Source organism: Typha angustifolia, chromosome 11 (assembly GCF_048772165.1).
Source record: "Typha angustifolia cultivar Huaian chromosome 11, ASM4877216v1, whole genome shotgun sequence".
Taxonomy (NCBI): domain Eukaryota; kingdom Viridiplantae; phylum Streptophyta; class Magnoliopsida; order Poales; family Typhaceae; genus Typha; species Typha angustifolia.
Window position 1 is genome coordinate 1,293,470 of NC_133249.1, and position 17,650 is coordinate 1,311,119.

The 17,650-nt window shown below is 37.3% G+C and overlaps 2 protein-coding genes across 5 annotated transcripts; both read left to right on the top strand.

Moving 5' to 3' along the window:
• The first annotated feature begins 1,494 nt into the window (after positions 1-1,494).
• Positions 1,495-10,738, top strand: LOC140769860 (uncharacterized). 3 transcript variants are annotated; one of them, XM_073110747.1, is made up of 16 exons: positions 1,496-2,085; positions 2,614-3,010; positions 3,112-3,289; positions 4,342-4,481; positions 4,561-5,866; positions 5,953-6,053; positions 6,209-6,353; positions 6,683-6,751; positions 6,846-6,891; positions 7,006-7,376; positions 7,524-7,603; positions 7,725-7,860; positions 8,124-8,292; positions 9,676-9,758; positions 10,050-10,165; positions 10,269-10,738. In XM_073110747.1, the coding sequence occupies exons 1-15, from the start codon at positions 1,983-1,985 to the stop codon at positions 10,158-10,160; spliced, it is 3,435 nt and encodes a 1,144-aa protein (XP_072966848.1). In that variant the 5' UTR covers positions 1,496-1,982; the 3' UTR covers positions 10,161-10,165; positions 10,269-10,738. The 3 variants fall into 3 exon arrangements, with proteins under 3 accessions (XP_072966849.1, XP_072966848.1, XP_072966847.1); XM_073110748.1 differs by having other exon boundaries at positions 1,495-2,085; positions 6,686-6,751; positions 10,050-10,738; XM_073110746.1 differs by having other exon boundaries at positions 1,498-2,085; positions 10,050-10,738.
• Positions 10,739-11,191: 453 nt separating this feature from the next.
• Positions 11,192-17,587, top strand: LOC140770717 (GTP-binding protein At2g22870). Of its 2 annotated transcripts, XR_012106042.1 has the most exons (5): positions 11,192-11,804; positions 11,974-12,043; positions 13,205-13,367; positions 13,850-14,199; positions 17,114-17,587. XR_012106042.1 is itself a non-coding variant. In XM_073111977.1 (4 exons), the coding sequence occupies exons 1-4, from the start codon at positions 11,279-11,281 to the stop codon at positions 14,066-14,068; spliced, it is 978 nt and encodes a 325-aa protein (XP_072968078.1). In that variant the 5' UTR covers positions 11,192-11,278; the 3' UTR covers positions 14,069-14,380. The 2 variants fall into 2 exon arrangements, 1 of the variants encoding a protein (XP_072968078.1); XM_073111977.1 differs by lacking the exon at positions 17,114-17,587 and having other exon boundaries at positions 13,850-14,380.
• Positions 17,588-17,650: the final 63 nt, after the last annotated feature.

The following is a 17,650-nucleotide window of genomic DNA, read 5'->3' on the forward strand; positions in this document are numbered from 1 at the left end:
TAAGTTTAATTTTTTTCTAAGAAACTTCAGGATGCCGTGATGGATAAGTAGTTTGGTTTTAAAAAACACTTGTGGAAAAGCCTCAGAATTTTCACAAAGAGTGTCTTTATGAAGGTTTACTTGAGAATTCGAAGGGCAGTTGTTTTCTAAGCATTTTTGTTGGAAAATATAGCAACTATTGAAGGTTAAATACTACAATAGAAGATTTTTAACAAGCCTGCCTCTGGTAGCATGATAGATGTAAATAGTTAAAACTCCTCTTAACTAGCTCTGTTGTAAGATCTTTATTTTTTTGTCTTGCTGAGACTACTGTTTGAAATGAGGTCAGGTTAATTACTTCTATCAGTTAACAAGTAATGCGGTAAGTCGGTTCAAGAAGATCTCTTTGGTATCTTCTATTTGTAGATTTTTTGATGTATTGATGAACAAAGGCTACATGAACAGGTAATTTAAAATTTCAAATTGTTTTTATGTTTCGGAAGCTTTTGATATCGAGTGGCTAACACAGCGCCGCTTTGGTCGGCAATCGGCTGGGTATATAGACTCTGAGAACTTAAGAGGCCCATAAATTGGAGCTATTACTATCTGAACTTCTGAAGAACTCTAACCATTCCTATTCACTTGGAAGAAAAAGGCACTATTGATACTGATACCGAAGAATTAACTTGAATTTTGCCTGAGAGCAATTTGCTGTGAAATCCGTCTCTTTCCTTATGCAAATCTCTATTTGGTAAAGAACCTGCATGCAGGTTGCTGTTTGAAATTCATTCTCATTTTATGCATGCCTGGGCAGCTGTGGTGCGAAAAAAAGGCAAGTGCTAACAGGATTATGTAGGTCCAGAGGCTGAAGCCAGTAGATTGTGTGGTAGTTCTCTCCTGAGAAATTATGAGACTTTGCAAAGCTTGATTCTGCACTGCTATGCTTGTTCTTTGTTTTGTCAGTGTTGCAATTTAAATCTACTTCCACCCCCTACACACACACACAAAGAGAAAAGAAGAAGAAAAGCTAATTATAGTTGTATGAAATTGATCTCTAATATGCTATTTCACTCTCAGGTCACAAATTATATTCAGCCCGTTGGTTGATTTTTTTTAATAAAAATTTTAAATGCTTGAATGTGAAAGAATCCAAGGATACTCAGACCCTCTTCGTATAATAGACAATTATGGTACCCAAATCCACATGAAAATTAATGTCCTCTGGGGGCGTTAGTGCATGGTACAATTAGATATATGACATAAATTATAAGTTGTAAGATCTTATTCATAAATAATCCTTATGAACTAAGGCCAGGCTATTTGACAACTCGTGAGATTGGAAACTTATTTCATGTTAGTATTCTTATAGCAACTGCTTTACCTTACAATATATATCTTTAGATCGCGAGCCAGCGGTTGATGACTGGTAGTTGCTCTTCGTTTAGGACTGCCGAATGGACTAATCCACACCCGCTTACGTGGAAGCACGGGTCGAGCTCCATCCCCTGAATGCAGAAGATCGCGTGCATTCCCGGTTGCAGGAATGGGAGCCAATAGATGCTGCCGACTGCTCGCTTTTGAGACTTTCGTGCAGGCGGAGTCTGTAGGCAATCGACGTGGCTTGTCGATCGGGACTAGGTCAAATTCTAGGTCTATGCGGCGGTGCTTGTAGTTACACAAGTTCTTGAGAGGTAACTGCCTGTTTAGTCTCTTCCTAATGGGCTATTCTGTCATTTAGGCCACCAAACCGCAGCCCGGTGGCCCGCATAAGGAGGGGGAGACGAGAGCCTCTGTTCTTCTTCTCTTCTCGGCGTTGGACTCCTACAGCTGAATCCGATCACCGCCGTCCTCCGCCGCGAAACCTAATTTTTGACTTGCTTCTCTTTTCTCGGTAGATAGGAGAAGAAGAGGAGATCTCCATCCGTGGAGGGGTTCGATCGGAGGTTTTGATTTGAAATTGAGGGGGTTCGATTCGGCGGCGATTCGACCGGAGAGGGGCGGAGATGGCTGCGGGGAGGCAGGCTGTGCGCGACCTGGCGGAGGAGGCCAAGAAGCGCGTCGTCTTGCTCCTCATATGCGTCTTTGGTCTCTCCTATCTCATGTCCCGTGAGTTCCTCTCTTTTAACAGTTCGATTTTGATTTGTGTCCGTTTAGCCAAATCGTTCTTCTCGTGATTCTTTGATGAGTGCTTGAGATCTCTAATGATGCACTAATTAGAGAGAAGGGCTATGATTTCGTACACGTGAAATGAAATACTTAGAAATAGGAGTAGAATTGTCTGATAGATTTGAGGCATATATTCTGTGGAAGGACAGCCACTTAGTGTACCTATTATGTCTTATTCACTGGTCTTCTTATAAATTGTCTAAAATTTTGGTTTCTTTTAAGGTTTTTATATTAGCATTGTTTAGTTCAAATTCAACTAATTCAGTAAGAATGAAAAGGAAAGAAGAATAAGAAGAAGAAGAAGAAGAAAGCTCGTGTCTCTTGTTGGTTTCCTAATGATTCCCCTTTGATTTGGTAACTGGTTCTGCTGATTCATGTTTAATCATATGTGCATAGCTGTGGAGAACTTATATATGTAACTTTTGTATCTGGAAATTACCTTGGATTAATCATCATCTTTCAATCCAGTGACAAGCTCTTCAGTTTGGGTTAACCTGCCTGTTGCCACTGCATTGATCATTTTTTTTCGGTACATGTCACTCGAACTTGATATTCGGAAAAGGACACTCAACAAAGATTCCCTGGTTGATCAATCTGTGAAAAAGAGATCCGTTGAACTTCGAAACTTTGCCCTTGCAAAGTCTCGCAAGTCAGATTGGAGGATGAAGGTGAACTCGCCTGCAGTTGAAGTAGCAATTGAGCAATTCACAAGGCACTTAATATCTGAATGGGTAACAGATCTCTGGTACTCACGTATAACGCCTGACAGGGATGGTCCAGAAGAATTAATTGAAATTATGAATGGTGTCCTTGGAGAAATTTCCAGTCGAGCAAGAGATATAAATCTTATTGATCTCATCACCAGGTTTAAGACATTGAATTTCTTTCTTCCTACTTTACACGCAACGTCAGCATTTCTTTCAAATTTATCTATTTCTACATTAAATCTTGTCTACTTTGTTGCAGGGATATCATTAACATTGTATGCAATCATTTGGAGCTATATCGTTCTATCGAAGCTAAGATTGGTAAGCAGAAGTTTGAAAATCTGCCGACTGAACGTCGTGATACTGAACTGCGACTAGTTCTAGCAGCTGAAAAAAAATTACATCCAGCTTTATATTCCGCGGATGCTGAACACAAGGTTGTGTGCGCTTCCTGATTTAGATAATATATTGTGTTATTTTCCTTATGTTGCTTGGTGATCAATTTCAATATATTTATATGGCCTGCTGAATGACTGATACGGCTGCTCACTTTGGAGGTGTATTTCAACAACCTGAAAAATCCAATAGTGGTGCTCTAATGAAATTAAAAATATTTATTGGAGGATGCTTATGGATGCTTTATGATCTAGAAAAAAAGAGGACATAGTAGAAACAGTAGCTGAACATCGTATCTTCATTTCAATATTGTTAGGAATATATCATCATCGCTCTAACTAATTCCTGCCCATGCATGATGTGATTGCTGATCACCGCCTTAAATCTCAAATAATGTGCCACTCATATTCAACTTTAAATATTGAAGCTTATGAAATTATGGATGTTAGTGGATATGAATAGACTTGTCAGAGACATTGGTTATATAACTTATATCAGTTATATATCTCCCTTTGACCGTAACCTTTTCTTCAAATGCTTTACTTAAGAGTTAAAACCTGTTTCACTTGCATCTTAAATTACTTGGGGTTCTCCTAAAAAAAATTACTCAGGGAAGCGGTATGGAGTTGTTGGTTGTGAATTATGATAATGACCTTCATATTATGCTCTGATCTTTCAATAGTTTGGACTTGAGACTTGAGTCTAATATTCTTCTGCAATAACTTTTTATTTAATTTATTTGTTTTCTTGGGTGAATTGAGTTTCATTCCATGGTTTGATTAGTTGAAGTAAAATAACTAATGACACAAGATTCCTAATTTGCCCTTCTTTCAGAAATAGTGCTTCAAATGGAATAATTTTTTAACTGCACTACTAGTTGCTTGGTGGTGTTACTGTTTGTTGTATCTGTGTATGATCAAAGTTGAACAGATGGCGAAGTACTATACATTCAAATGAAAAAGTTATAGTTCATGTTTAAAAAGTATCAAGTTCAAAGTAAGCTTTATTGACTATTAATGATGTATACTGTGCAAATGAACTAATAGAGGATTCAGAGAATAGAATTTAACATTTCCAAAAAATTTCTCTACAGGTTTTGCAGCGTTTCATGAATGGGCTTATCTCTATCACTTTCAAGTCCGAAGACCTACAGTGCTCTTTCTTCCGCTACACTGTTAGAGAACTTCTTTCCTGTTCAGTTATTAGACCAGTTCTGAACTTAGCGAATCCTAGGTAACTGCCTAATTCTACGTATTCCTCGACAACATGTTAGTTCTATCCACTTAGTTTGTGGCTTTAATATGCATGACAGGTTCATTAATGAAAGGATTGAATCTTTGGCTCTTTCTTATGCCAATAAGGCTGTGAAGAAAGCTACACCTTCAGAAGAAGAGGCAATCCTGATCAAGAGAAATGGGCCTCCAGTGCCATCAGCAGATCAACTTTCTGCTTTACAGGACCGCTCAGCTCCAGGGGTTGAACTTGTGCAGTTTAGGAATGAGTATTCAAAAACTGCAGATGGCCAGCTCATTAGGAGTAGTAACCCAACATATTCTCAGAATAATTCAAAAAAAGCTGCTCCTAATTTGCTCAGCAATTCTATGGTGCCTACGAGCAATATTCCGCTTCCTTCCAATTCAAACCTTGTGGGTATAGAAGCTCAAACACTTTCTACTAGTGGTTTGCATTTAGATTCTTCAAACAATGATGAAAAGAAGATGGTAACAAATAGTTGTGGAGGTGAGTGGGCACAAACTTTGGATATGATTTCAAAAAGAAAGAATCAAGCTCTTGCACCAGAACATTTTGAAAATATGTGGACAAAAGGAAGAAATTACAGAAAGAAGGATGACCCAGATCAGGTGTCAAAACATGCTCCGCAGAATACATCTTCAGGGAACACTTATCTATTACATCATTCCTTGGTGCCAGAAGACAACTCAGCAGAATGTCACAGGAATACTGTTAAGATACAAAGTAAAATCATCACTCCCTCTAAATGTGAGGATCATCGTTTGGTAGAAAGTTTGCATTCCCATGCTGATTCTAATGGCTCAAATCATCAGACAAATACATTAGATGAAGAAAGGAAAGGGCAAACCTATCATGAAGAGATTGGACCAGATAGTGAGAGCTCTTATCCTACTGAAGATGATGAAAACAATAATGTAACAGGTCTTGATTCTCCTGGAACCAGAGTTTGGGAAAGCAAAAGGCAAGGAAATGTTTCTTCCTCACAAATACGTCATCCTCTGGAAATTTCTGATTTCGACAAAGCTAAGAAGAGTAATAAAGTTCATGGTCGCAATCCAAGGGCATCAAGCACTTCATCAGGAAGAAAAAGATCTCGGTCAAGCAGTCGAAAAGTCCCAGCCTGGCAAGAGATTGAAAGAACATCTTTTCCACTGGGAGATGGCCAGGATATACTAAATGCATCCAAAAATGGTTCAAGAACAGAAAATTTTGGTGATGACCCTGAAGTGGATATTTTGGGTAGGATTTATAGTGGAGCAGATACTTCTTCTTCTCAGTCATCCATTTCCACTTCTGAATCATCTTTATCTAAGTACCCCGACAATTGTGTCCTGGCAGATTCATTTATAAAGTTAAGATGTGAGGTAATTCCTGATAAAACTATCCAAAATTGAATATGCTCCAATTTCTAGTAATTATATTTGATTGATGAAGGCATTACTGAATGCAGGTATCAGGAGCCAATATTGTAAGGAGTGGATCAGGAACGTTTGCTGTATACTCCATTGCAGTGAATGATGCAAACAACTATAGTTGGTCCATCAAGAGGAGGTATTAGATCAAGTATCTCAAGGGAGATGTTTCTCCTTACTTGGAAAAGAATATTTACCATTTTTTTTTCATTATGCACTAAGTCTCATTGAATTTGCTTAGAAAATGTGAAATTTAATTATTTCTGGCTTTTAATGTTCAGTGTTTTTTATTAGGTTTCGTCATTTCGAGGAGCTACATCGACGTTTGAAAGAATTTCCCGAGTATAATCTTAGTTTGCCACCGAAACACTTTCTTTCATCCGGATTAGAGGTTTCTGTTGTTCAAGAAAGATGTAAATTGCTTGACACATATTTGAAGGTGAGTTGTTTAGTCACACTCAAGGCTAAGCAAGTTTCTTAATCAGTTCATAATGCTGATAGAAGAATTAGTCTTGCTTCCTTCAACTCGCGTTTCATGATTTAATGACATTCTTGTTGCAATGCTAGTCCTAGAAGGTGTATTGCGAAGTTCCTTAAGGTGCAAATCATATTTTTTTATAAAGCTGAAATTGACTATCTACATGGCCCGTTCACCCCCAGAAATAATTTCTTATCACACCACTCCAACTATTTTATTTGCTTTCAAACTTCTTTTGTACTTTTATTAAGACATGCCTCATAATACTTACTCTCTTTCCTAATCCATAGAAGCTTCTCCAAATTCCAACTATATCGGGATCTATAGAGGTGTGGGATTTTCTTAGTGTTGATTCACAGGTTAGCATTTGCTTTTAATATTCTAGTCATTCTCATTGTATGTTTACCTTTTCTTGGTTGGAATAAACTGGTTATACAATACTATGTAATGCAGACATACATGTTCTCAGATTCTCTCTCAATTATTCAAACATTGTCAGGTGATCTTGTTTTCTCCCTTTCTTTTATTTTAATGAATTTTAGCTTTGACCCCTCCACCTTAATCATATATTTGGTTTCCTAACATAGACCTCTCTATCTGATTATATCTCCAGTTAGCTTACATGAGAAACCATTTGAGAAGACTGCAAACATTTGCAGCTCAGCTGAAGATCTGAATGACCACTTGTCTTCTATAGGAAAAATTTCAAGTTATGCTAGTAAAGAAGATTTTATACAAATTAACAAGAACTACATTGCGGCAGATGGTTTGAGGCTGAGGAAAGGAAACATGCAACATAAAACAGGAACAAGTGCAGATTTATATCTAGATAATCCTGGGATTGACAATGAGACCAAGCTTCAGAATGATGCTTCCTCAGTCAGAAAATCAGAGAAACCTAAGAAAATTTCATTAGGGGATGAGAGTCCACAAAAGATGTCTCAGGTAGTTGAAAATGATGAGGACTTGGTTATCCCTACTGAAGTAAGTAATACTTTTTTTTCTTCCATAAAATCCATTTAAATAACTGAGTTTTACATAAATGCTTTGTCTATAAATGTTAACTCCTTTAATTGTTGTATTCTATTCCATCTTGTGCACTTAGATAACACTATGCATTTCTTAATGCAGTGGGTGCCCCCTAATCTGAGTATCCCCATATTAAATTTGGTCGGTGTAATTTTCCAGCTTCAAGATGGTGGTTGGATTAGGTATTTCATTTATGTAGTTGGTTGGAAGCATAAAATTTGTCATTTTCTTACATTTTTGTAATAATTAAGTGATCTCACACCAGTAGATTCCATGCCTAATACCTTTATTATCTCTATGTAGGCGTCAAGCATTTTGGGTAGCAAAGCATTTATTACAATTAGGAATGGGAGATGCGTTTGACGACTGGCTTATTGAGAAAATCCAGATTCTTAGGAAAGGATCAGTGATTGCTTCTACAATCAACCGTGTTGAACAAGTAAATGCTTGGAAATATTTCTCATTCCATAAACACATTCCTTGAGTAATCATTTGTTGTTTTATATTTTGCGAATTAAATATGCCAATTGCTTAAGATATAAAAAAGGATGTAAAAAATACTTCTAATTTTCCATCAATATGGTCCCATGAAAGCAAACAATGCATTTTAGCCACTTTATTCTAATCAAATCTTATTACCACTCATAATTCCTATTTCATTTTGAGATGATAATATTTGGTTCAATATTTGATCCGGAATAGATACTCTGGCCTGATGGAATTTTCATAACCAAACATCCTAAGCGCAAACCTGCAACACCAGTTTCTTCTCCGGCTGGTCAGAACAATGGCATGAAGGAGAACTTGTTGACTACTGAACAACAACTAGAAGCTGCTCGTCGTGCACAATTTGTCCGTGAAATAATAATTGGTGAGACCTATTTTTCCATTTTCTCTGCTAGTCTAGTGAACTATGGATCATTGTATTTTAGTTATCAATGAGCTGTTGGGTCTTTCTTTCTGAGAGCATTAAAAAACAGTAGTGTGACGATGGAGGCTCGGGGAATTGTAAGTATTATTATCATGGGAGTAATTTTAGAAGATTGAGCAAAGGCAAGATCCATTGGTGGTTGTTTGGTTTATGCCATTTGCCTTGTGGTGCATATTAACCTCCAGTTTTGACTGTGGTTGATGGACAGATGAATCCATATTCATCATAAATATTGGAATGTTATCTTCTTAAACCTTAATTATGACCTTTCTGATGCACTTCTTCTTTGAGAGGCATTAGATGCTTTTTTTCTCACAAGGCACTTGCCATAATAGTTGACTTTATACCGAGGTCCTATAAATCTCCTGATCTGATAAACCTTGAAATACCTGAATACAATTTCACATAAGTTCATATACTTTTGGTGTAGTGGACTGGTGCAATGTAGACAATGATATGATATCGACAGATAAAAGTTAGTTTTGGGGTGCTATTAAGTAGTGAGTACAGTGATTGAGGCTTGATCTTGGATGTTAGAAAATAGAAAGTTACTCTTTAGTTTTGGAGTGCTATTAAACAATGACTACAGTGAATGGGGCTTGATCTTGAATGTCTAGAAAACAGAAAGTTAACTTTTTCAAATGAATTTTTCGTAGTTGGAGATGAAGTTTTAGAGCCATACTGTTAGTCTGTTACATACGTTCATGTCACATTGTTAATGATTATTCTGTCAGTAATAGTTTGGTTTATTAAACTTAATCTGCTGTAATGTTTCCAATCTTTTATATAGCATTTAGCTTATCAATGTAATTCTTACTCCCTAGGATGAGGGACCTGTTGATATTCAATAGATTGGATAACTAGTAACTACACAGGTATAGTAAAAGTAGGGATTTTCTTTTCTTGGTTATGCATAACTATTATATTCTTGAAGAGTATCTTACATGTTCAAGTTCATTGGTTCTTAGGTTATTATGTTGAGGGTAATTATTCTCTGTAGATCTATCATAGAACATTCAAAATTTTAAAAGTATCTCACATCATGTAGTTATACTCTTTGGTAGTGATGTAGAAAGAAATAACTTGCATGTTACTCCATAGACACTATTGTATAATATACACAGAGAAAACCTATACTATTCCTAATCCTGTTGGAGGTCAGCAAGTTATTGATCTTGTCAGATGAAATTTTTATTTGAACATGCATCATAAAGCTATCTTCTATTATGACATGACATAATGATGATTTGCTATCTACATGTTATTCTTTTTATGTAGTTTTTCTATCCATACAGCATGTATTATGTCAATGTCTTCTTACAGATAAGGCACCAGCTTCCCTTGTAAGTCTCGTTGGTCGGAAGGAGTATGAGAAGTGTGCTCAAGATATATATTTCTTTCTCCAGGTAAATTTTTTTTTTCCTGAATACCTTGATGTGCTATACTTGGATGGGGAGGTGGAAGGAAAACATGGGTCAGCGCAAGTTGTAGCTGCGCTGTTTTCCTATTCTCCACATGGAAAGATCGCTCTATTGAGAGCTTTATTGACATGGCATAGGATACCACCATGCACGTTGATGCTCTGTAAATGCGCTTAACCTATAATCTACTAGTCTCATAGTTGATGAAATGAGATGATTCTCACCTGGTGTACTCCTTAATAGTGTGGTCTCACCTGTTTTCTTTTTTCTCTGCAGTCCCCTGTTTGTTTAAGGCAGTTGGCATTTGAACTTCTAGAGCTACTTCTTCTAGCGGCATTTCCCGAGTTAGATGATGTTGTAAGGCAGTGCCATGAAGGGAAAGATTAGTTGAGGTAGCTGGGGACCATACATGAACCCTTACTTGGACCTATGAGTGCACAAACTGTGGGTAAATCAGTAGTTGGTTATGCATGACGTGGATTTGTTTTATTGCAGCGATTGCTATTGGAAGTTTTGCAATAGAGGATTGTCAGTGTGCGCAATTAGTCATTTGTAAATAAGGCGGTATTGGCTTGCAAGGGAAGGTCCTGAGTACTCCTTGTGGGCAATCCGCATGGTCCAATTGAACTCATTCCCTTTGTACATTTAGCTGGGTAAGGTAACGTCTCACGTTGTCACAGAATTATGGCTGTCTAGCCATTGGTTTTGGGTTTGATCCCGTTGAAGAGAGGATCAAGATCATCTTTCCTATCAAAGGAAAAAAAAAAGGAAGAGTAGGTAGGGTAAATACTATACGTCTTGATTCATTGAAAGCTAGTTTTTTCTTTTCTTTTCTTTTCTTTTCTTTTTTCTTTTTTTGACTTAGAAGTTTGCCTTTGTAGTGGATAATTTTGTCTTTCATACTTCAATTTTTTGTAACCGAGAAACTGCTTCTATCAATGAAGAGTGAAAAATTTGTGCTTCTGACTTGTTTAGTTGGTTCTTCTCAGCAAAATGTTAGGCTTGATGTATTATTGAATCTTTTTATCATCCATGTACCTGAAGTATTTTAACAGTTGTATCAGTACTTCGTATTCACAAACAATTCGGTTTGTTGCAGTAGTGCATGCTAGTATGCTCATATCTATCCTTAAGCTGTGATGAAAGCTGATTAATTCATTTGTGCTTCTTTTGCAAAATAATGACGAGATATTCTCTTAAGTATAATTAGAGGGAGTTAATCTTATGCTACTCAGTAACTGCCACTCTGGCAGTGTCACGTATAACGAGTCCCAGTTAATTCTATCCCTCCATCCAAAAACGTTGACAATATTTTCCTTCTGAAGAAGAGAAAATGAAGTAACTATGATACGGATATTTAAGCGGCCTATTGCAAACCGGAGTTCTGTTTGCAGTCCATGAGTCCAACGCCATAATATCACATATAAGTATCGGGACTTTATCCACTTCGAGCGCCGAAATCAAAGCTAAGAAGCTCTCAAGCTCGTCGCTCTCCACTCGACGCGATGCTCCTCCAATCCCGCTTCTTCTTCTCCTCCGTCTCCACCCCTCCGCCTTCCTTACTCTCCCATCTATTCCTCCTCCCGACCAAACCCCGTCTCGCTTCCCTCCTCCCCTTCTCCTCTACCTTTGCCACCAGAGCTCAGCTCGCCGTCTCCCTCCCCTTAGAAGAAGAGACTCAAGATTCCGATCCCCCGTCTCTCCTATCTCCATTCGTCGAAGAGGACGATATCCAGATACGAATCCCCCTCGATAAGCTATTCGTGCCGCCCGAGGTAGACTTATCCGGCATCTCGTCGGCGGCGGCGAGTGGGAGAGTTCTCAAGGGGTCAAACATTGTGCTTGGGCCTTATGCTAGGAATGCGCAGGTGGTCACCGCCGAGTTCGTTAAGAGTAGCGTCAGGACGGAGGACTGCCCCTCCGATGGGATCCCCGAGTTCGCACTCGTTGGCCGCTCCAACGTTGGGAAATCCTCACTCCTTAATTCCATCGTCCGCCGCAAGCGGCTCGCCCTTACCTCCAAGAAGCCCGGTTCGTCAGTTAGTCTTTTTAGATTTTAGGGTTTAAAAATTATGAGGGGATGAAGAAGTAGCGATTATGAGTGTCAAATTTCGATCTTTTTGATGTTGGATTAGGGTTTCTGTTATTCTTTTTGTGCTATCTAGTTTTGTTTATGTGGGGATGCTTTTTCTTTTTTCAGGGAAAACCCAGTTGATCAATCATTTTCGGATAAATGATAGCTGGTACCTTGTGGATTTGCCTGGATATGGGTATGGTTTCTCAGCTCCACATAGCTAGTAGTTTGCATCAGTATGTTACTTCGATACTAATTTGTCATTTACAAAGTCATAGTTGCTTTCTGGAAGACAACGTTCGTGAATGGTTGTGTAATATGCAACACTTGCTTTGATTGATGGAGCCTGTAGTGTGCCTAGGAGAAAATAGAAATTAATTAGTTGTGATATTTGGAGCAGACTACACACACCAATGCTTGTGTAGTATAGGCATGTACTAGGTTTGGACTGGGCTCCGATGTATCAAGATGTGACCTGATTGGTTGGTTCGAACTGGAGCAATTAATACCCTTTTCACTGGTCCCTTATTTTTAATCAAATTGACTATTTTCTCTTGAACAACTGAATTGTATTTTCAACCATTGACCCTGTTGAACCATCAAATTGAAGTGAACCTACAGAAATTTGAGAGTCCAACCTATTCATGGTTTTGGAATCAAATTGAATATAAAAAATTGCCACTGTGGTGGTATTTATCTAGTTCAGGTTGTGTTTATGTAATTTTATGTGCTAGTACCTTGTTCCTTTCTTTTAAGTTTTGGAATTTTGTACTAACAAAGCTTAGGAATGTCTTGTTACCACTTAACTCCCCCTTATTTGCGAATAAGGGCAGAGTAAAACATGAACAGGAGCCAAATTCTCTGTTTGCCCTTCTCTCTCTATACCATAATAAGAACCAGTCAAAGGGGGATATCTACATATTTTGTATTGCAGCTCCTCCCTGCAGTATAGTGATGTCATAATTTTCTCTAACAGATAGTGCAACTATGCATGTTTTACTTTATGTTCCAACCAGGTGTGCTCTTAGAGCTAAATGTCATGTTGGCCACTTTGGGAAGTAGTCTTCCATGGTGGTGGTGGGGTCTCACTGGAGGATAACTTCTTTAATTCTGATATATAGCACGTAGGTTAGATCTCATACTTAGCAAATCTTGGGGTTCATCAGAATGCTCCCTAGTCCCTGCAATGATAAATTATGGTTCTTGTGATACAAATGCCAAAAGGTGCAATTATCCTTGTTTCTTTATATGACAGGGTAAATGTGCTATCCTTAAGATATGCAATAGTGATTTATTATGTTATCTTGAGAAATTCGTTGCAGTTTCTGATTGTCAGCGAACTACATGTCCTCAACAGATATGCTGCTGCACCACATGAAGTCCGGACAAATTGGGATGAGTTCACCAAAAATTACTTCCTTAACCGTGAGACGTTAGTGTCTGTCTTCCTCCTTATAGATGCAAGTATTCCTGCTAAGAAGATTGATCTTGAATATGCTAGTTGGCTTGGTCAGAACCAGGTAAGACTTGTATTATAGTTCTAGAAGGCTCAACCTTCTCAGTATATATTGCCCTTTGTTGTAGCATTGATAATTCAAGTAGCAATTAATCTAGTTAGTTTGGCTAACTAGAAAGCAATGGACATTACATAAAATAAGACAGTCAGAAGAGAATTGTGTAATAAAACAAGTACAGTTTTGCTTCTCAAGACTCTTATTTATTTTATTTGTAGTAGTTGAACTTGCAATCGTTTAAGGTAACAATCAAGGTTGACCGTGATGAATGATATTTCTAGCTCCATAGAAAGATATTTAATTTTATCATCAAAATTAGTAGTGTACTAGGTTTGAACTGCTTGAATGATGTCTACTGCCTATAACTAGCAAGGGAGAGATCATTGTGCCACATAATTCTTGCTTCCAAAAACTTGGTTGGTATATAATTTTTTAAATCTTGTCTACAACTTTTCAATTTCTCTGCTTAATTTGCTTTCTCTATTCAGATTCCAATGACACTGATATTCACGAAATGTGACAAACGAAAGAAGAGGAAGAATGGTGGTAAGAGACCTGAAGAGAATGTTGAAGATTTTCAAAACTTGATACGGGAATTTTTCCAGGCTGCACCACCATGGATCATGACAAGTAGTGTCACTAATCAAGGCCGAGATGAGATACTTTTGCATATGTCACAGCTCAGAAACTATTGGCTAAAACATTAGGGTTTACATCAAAGAACTATATTGAAGTTGTTGCTAGGAATAGGAAAGATTCTCGGCTTTTTGACAGTGATGCATGGGCACCTAAACAGCAGAGCCTTCACTAGTACCAATTTATGCGACAATGTCAAAATGTAAGTCTACTAGCTGCTCAATGGCTCAGAGTATACTTGACTTGATGAGAAGAACTGGGAATACCAATTAGTCAATACAATCTCTGGATAAATTAGCTTGCTTATGTGTGCGAAAAGAAAAAAAAAAGGAATGATATATTGGATAAGGAAAAGTTTATTATCTGTTAAGTTCTCTTCTACATTTACCACTTGTCTATATGTCTCAACATTATAAGATTCCTTAAAATCATTCATCAAATCTGGAAAACAAGCCCACAACCCTCACTGGAGAATCTGGAGGTATGGTTTTTGATATAGATCTGCTGCTTTTCTGTCATCTGTCTTTTACATTCTATGTTGAGCTAAAGAATCCAAGATTGAATGGCATCATGCCAAGATAACTTACAACCTTAGAAAAATGTTTTCAGAGATAGACTATTACCTTAATTTACTCTTAGTAAGATCTAATTGATATTGATTATGTCACAAGAGGACGATATGCCTTGTCACGTCAATACTTTATTGTTATGAAATGCCAACTGGAACTATGAGTTTCTAATGTTCATTCTGCTTTCTGCATCAGTTATTATATGTATATATTCTTAATTTTGATTAATTTGGTTGTGGTAGTATTGACTTTCAATGGCTTCCCTTCCACTTTATAGTTTCTAAAATATTTTGTCCACCGTGAGAATTTATACAACACCAATTAAGCATTTAGTTCCAATTATTTCTCAACCTGTCTCTCATTCCAATGCACTTCACATGGGATAAGAAAATGGTTGAGAGACAATTTAAGGCCTTAAAAGTTAAAACTCACAGTGACTCTAGGTCGTGATGCTGGAGGTGTTTTTGGCTAAACTCGAAGTTGTTCAAGGCCTTAAACTAGTGATTTTGCTGCTTCTGTGAAGATCTTTTCCCTCTTTATTTGTGGTGGATGTTTTCAATCACCAGGTGGCTTTACTTCCTATTGGGGACCACAGAGGACAGGCGGCAATTTTATTCATGCATTGCCTGTTGAACATGCACTTGCAATTCCTTTTTCTTTCTTTATCTTTTGATCATCACAGTGGTGCCATGAGAAAATTGTCATACTACCACCTTCTCCAAATGATTCCTTAATGAAGCTTTTAGATTTGCTCCTTGAACTTGGTGGCACTGGCCTCCTCTAACTATGAGTCTACATTAGTTAACGGCTAGTCACCAACTTGATAACTTCTCTCCTTATACTCTAAATCAAGATACTACAAGAGGCCTTAGGTAGCATGTTTATGTAAAAGTTCAAGGAGTATATTCCATGACCGAAGTAGTATTTGTATATCATGAATTAGTTGCTTCCATGACCCACCAATTAGTTCCTGATAACCTTAAATATAACATAGCAGGTTGCTCTGTGGGGTCTGCCTTTGATTCCTTGCATAAGTTCCAGGAGAAGTGGAGGAAATGATGTAGAGTATATTCCTATGTCCTAATAAGTTCACTTGTAAGAGTGATGGACAGATAAATTCATGGTTTCTGCCTATTCGCAGTGATCACTTAAAAAGGTGATTCTTTTGGTAGTGATGGTTGTCTTTTCCTAGTCCATGGTGCTACAGATTGACACATATTTTGAGCAGAGTTGTATTCCATGAAAAATAGAGGAGCATCTTTTTCTTAGAGAGCACTTGGTAAAGCTAATGATGAAATGTTTTAAGTTAAATGCAGGACTATTATTGAACTATGAGTATTCTTCATACTAGGGAGGATCTTTTCTTAATAGTAAAATGCAATAAATTTTGAGTTATTATGGACTAAAACTCAGTGTGACATTTCAGAACTCAGAAGGGAAATGCTATTGTCAATGTGGTTATCAAATTCATGATGTTTATTCTTTCCTGGAGAATGTTTAATTGTTTGTGAGGATTAAAGAAAGTTTATTGCCTATTAAACTTGCTGTTTGAACTAAGTTAGGCACTTAATTATCTCCTAGTTTTGCTTTCTTGAAGTGACTGATATCAACCATGTGATACACCATGGTTGTTAATTTGTACTCTTGATTGTGTGTTCCATATGTGACAGTTTCTACGTCAGAGTGTTTCCATGTAGTATCACAAAATTTGGAGTTTTAGATTTATTTTGCGAGAATTGTTACATAGAGGACATAGTTCATGAGTTATTCTGCCTGGAGAAAATGATTAATATACAGAAGAAATATAGTGCATTTAAATTTTGTTATCGTCTCACTTTGTTCTTAACTGCCGTCATATGATTTCCCAGTCAAACTTGATGTCATATAGTGCTGATTCCCCTTGCCTCTTATTCCTCTTGTATACTATATTGAGAATTTGCTTTTTGATATGATAAGACATAATAATTTCTAAATGTATTGATGTTCCAATGAATTCTTACTTTAATTAAAACTAACTCCACTACATTATTTACAAGATAGGTTCTCTGGCTTTTAGAAAGTGGCATTGCAGATGTCAAGCTACAGTCTACACCTTTGGCATTAGTGTAATATATTTGTTAAAATCCAGCAAGAAAATTATTCTTTTAATAGTGTTTGTGGTTTAGTGCTGCTTATTCTACTTGGTTTCTAAGTGAGATGCCCTTAATGGTTTATTTGTCCTACTGTGGTTCACTTCCATATTCTAATGGTGCTACTCTTTCAATATTGTTTTCATTATAAAGTTTATTATGTTCTTGACAGGTAGCTTCACCTATGTATGTATCGATCCTTTTCTAATTCATTATATCATCACCATCACTAACAACACCAGATGCTATAACAGGTGTTACTACATGTGTGCTTGTCAATGGATGTATATTTATTTATTTTTGGATAAATCTTTAATGCCTGGTTAATATGCACCTTGATGACTGGAACATCACAATGATTGCCATAAATCTTACTTGCATGATGGAGTGATGAAGATTTTGTCATATGATGCTACAGCCTTGCATGTCCTTGGTAGAAGCAAATAGCATTCTCGTACACTAGTTGATGTGGCTATGATCTATGCCTGAATGCCACAGTGTAGCAGTTCAGAAGCACGCTTTGGTGCTGCAAGAATTCAGAAGCTAAGTGAGAAAACAAAAGAATAGCACGAGAGATTGCAGAGCTTGGATTCGTACCTACGACCGATTGATACAAAAAGAGTTTCTTCAAGAATTGCAGGCACGCGTTATAGTTTTAAGATTTTGGTGACAATTTGACATCCTATTGGTAGACTCTTTGATTGGTCCCGGGAACTCAGTGGAGATGCCAACCAAAGCTTTTCTACCCCTCTCACATCATACGCCATAGGGATTTGTACTCTCATACTGTGCCTTGTGGGATCTCACCTTCTATTTATTTATTTATTTATTTTTTTAATCATAAACATGCAAGTTAATTATAGACTTTATAAAGAACTAATTCTGTCGTCTGTCTGTGTGTATCTCAAGAATTAATCATAATAAATCTAAACTATACACACATATAGATCGAACA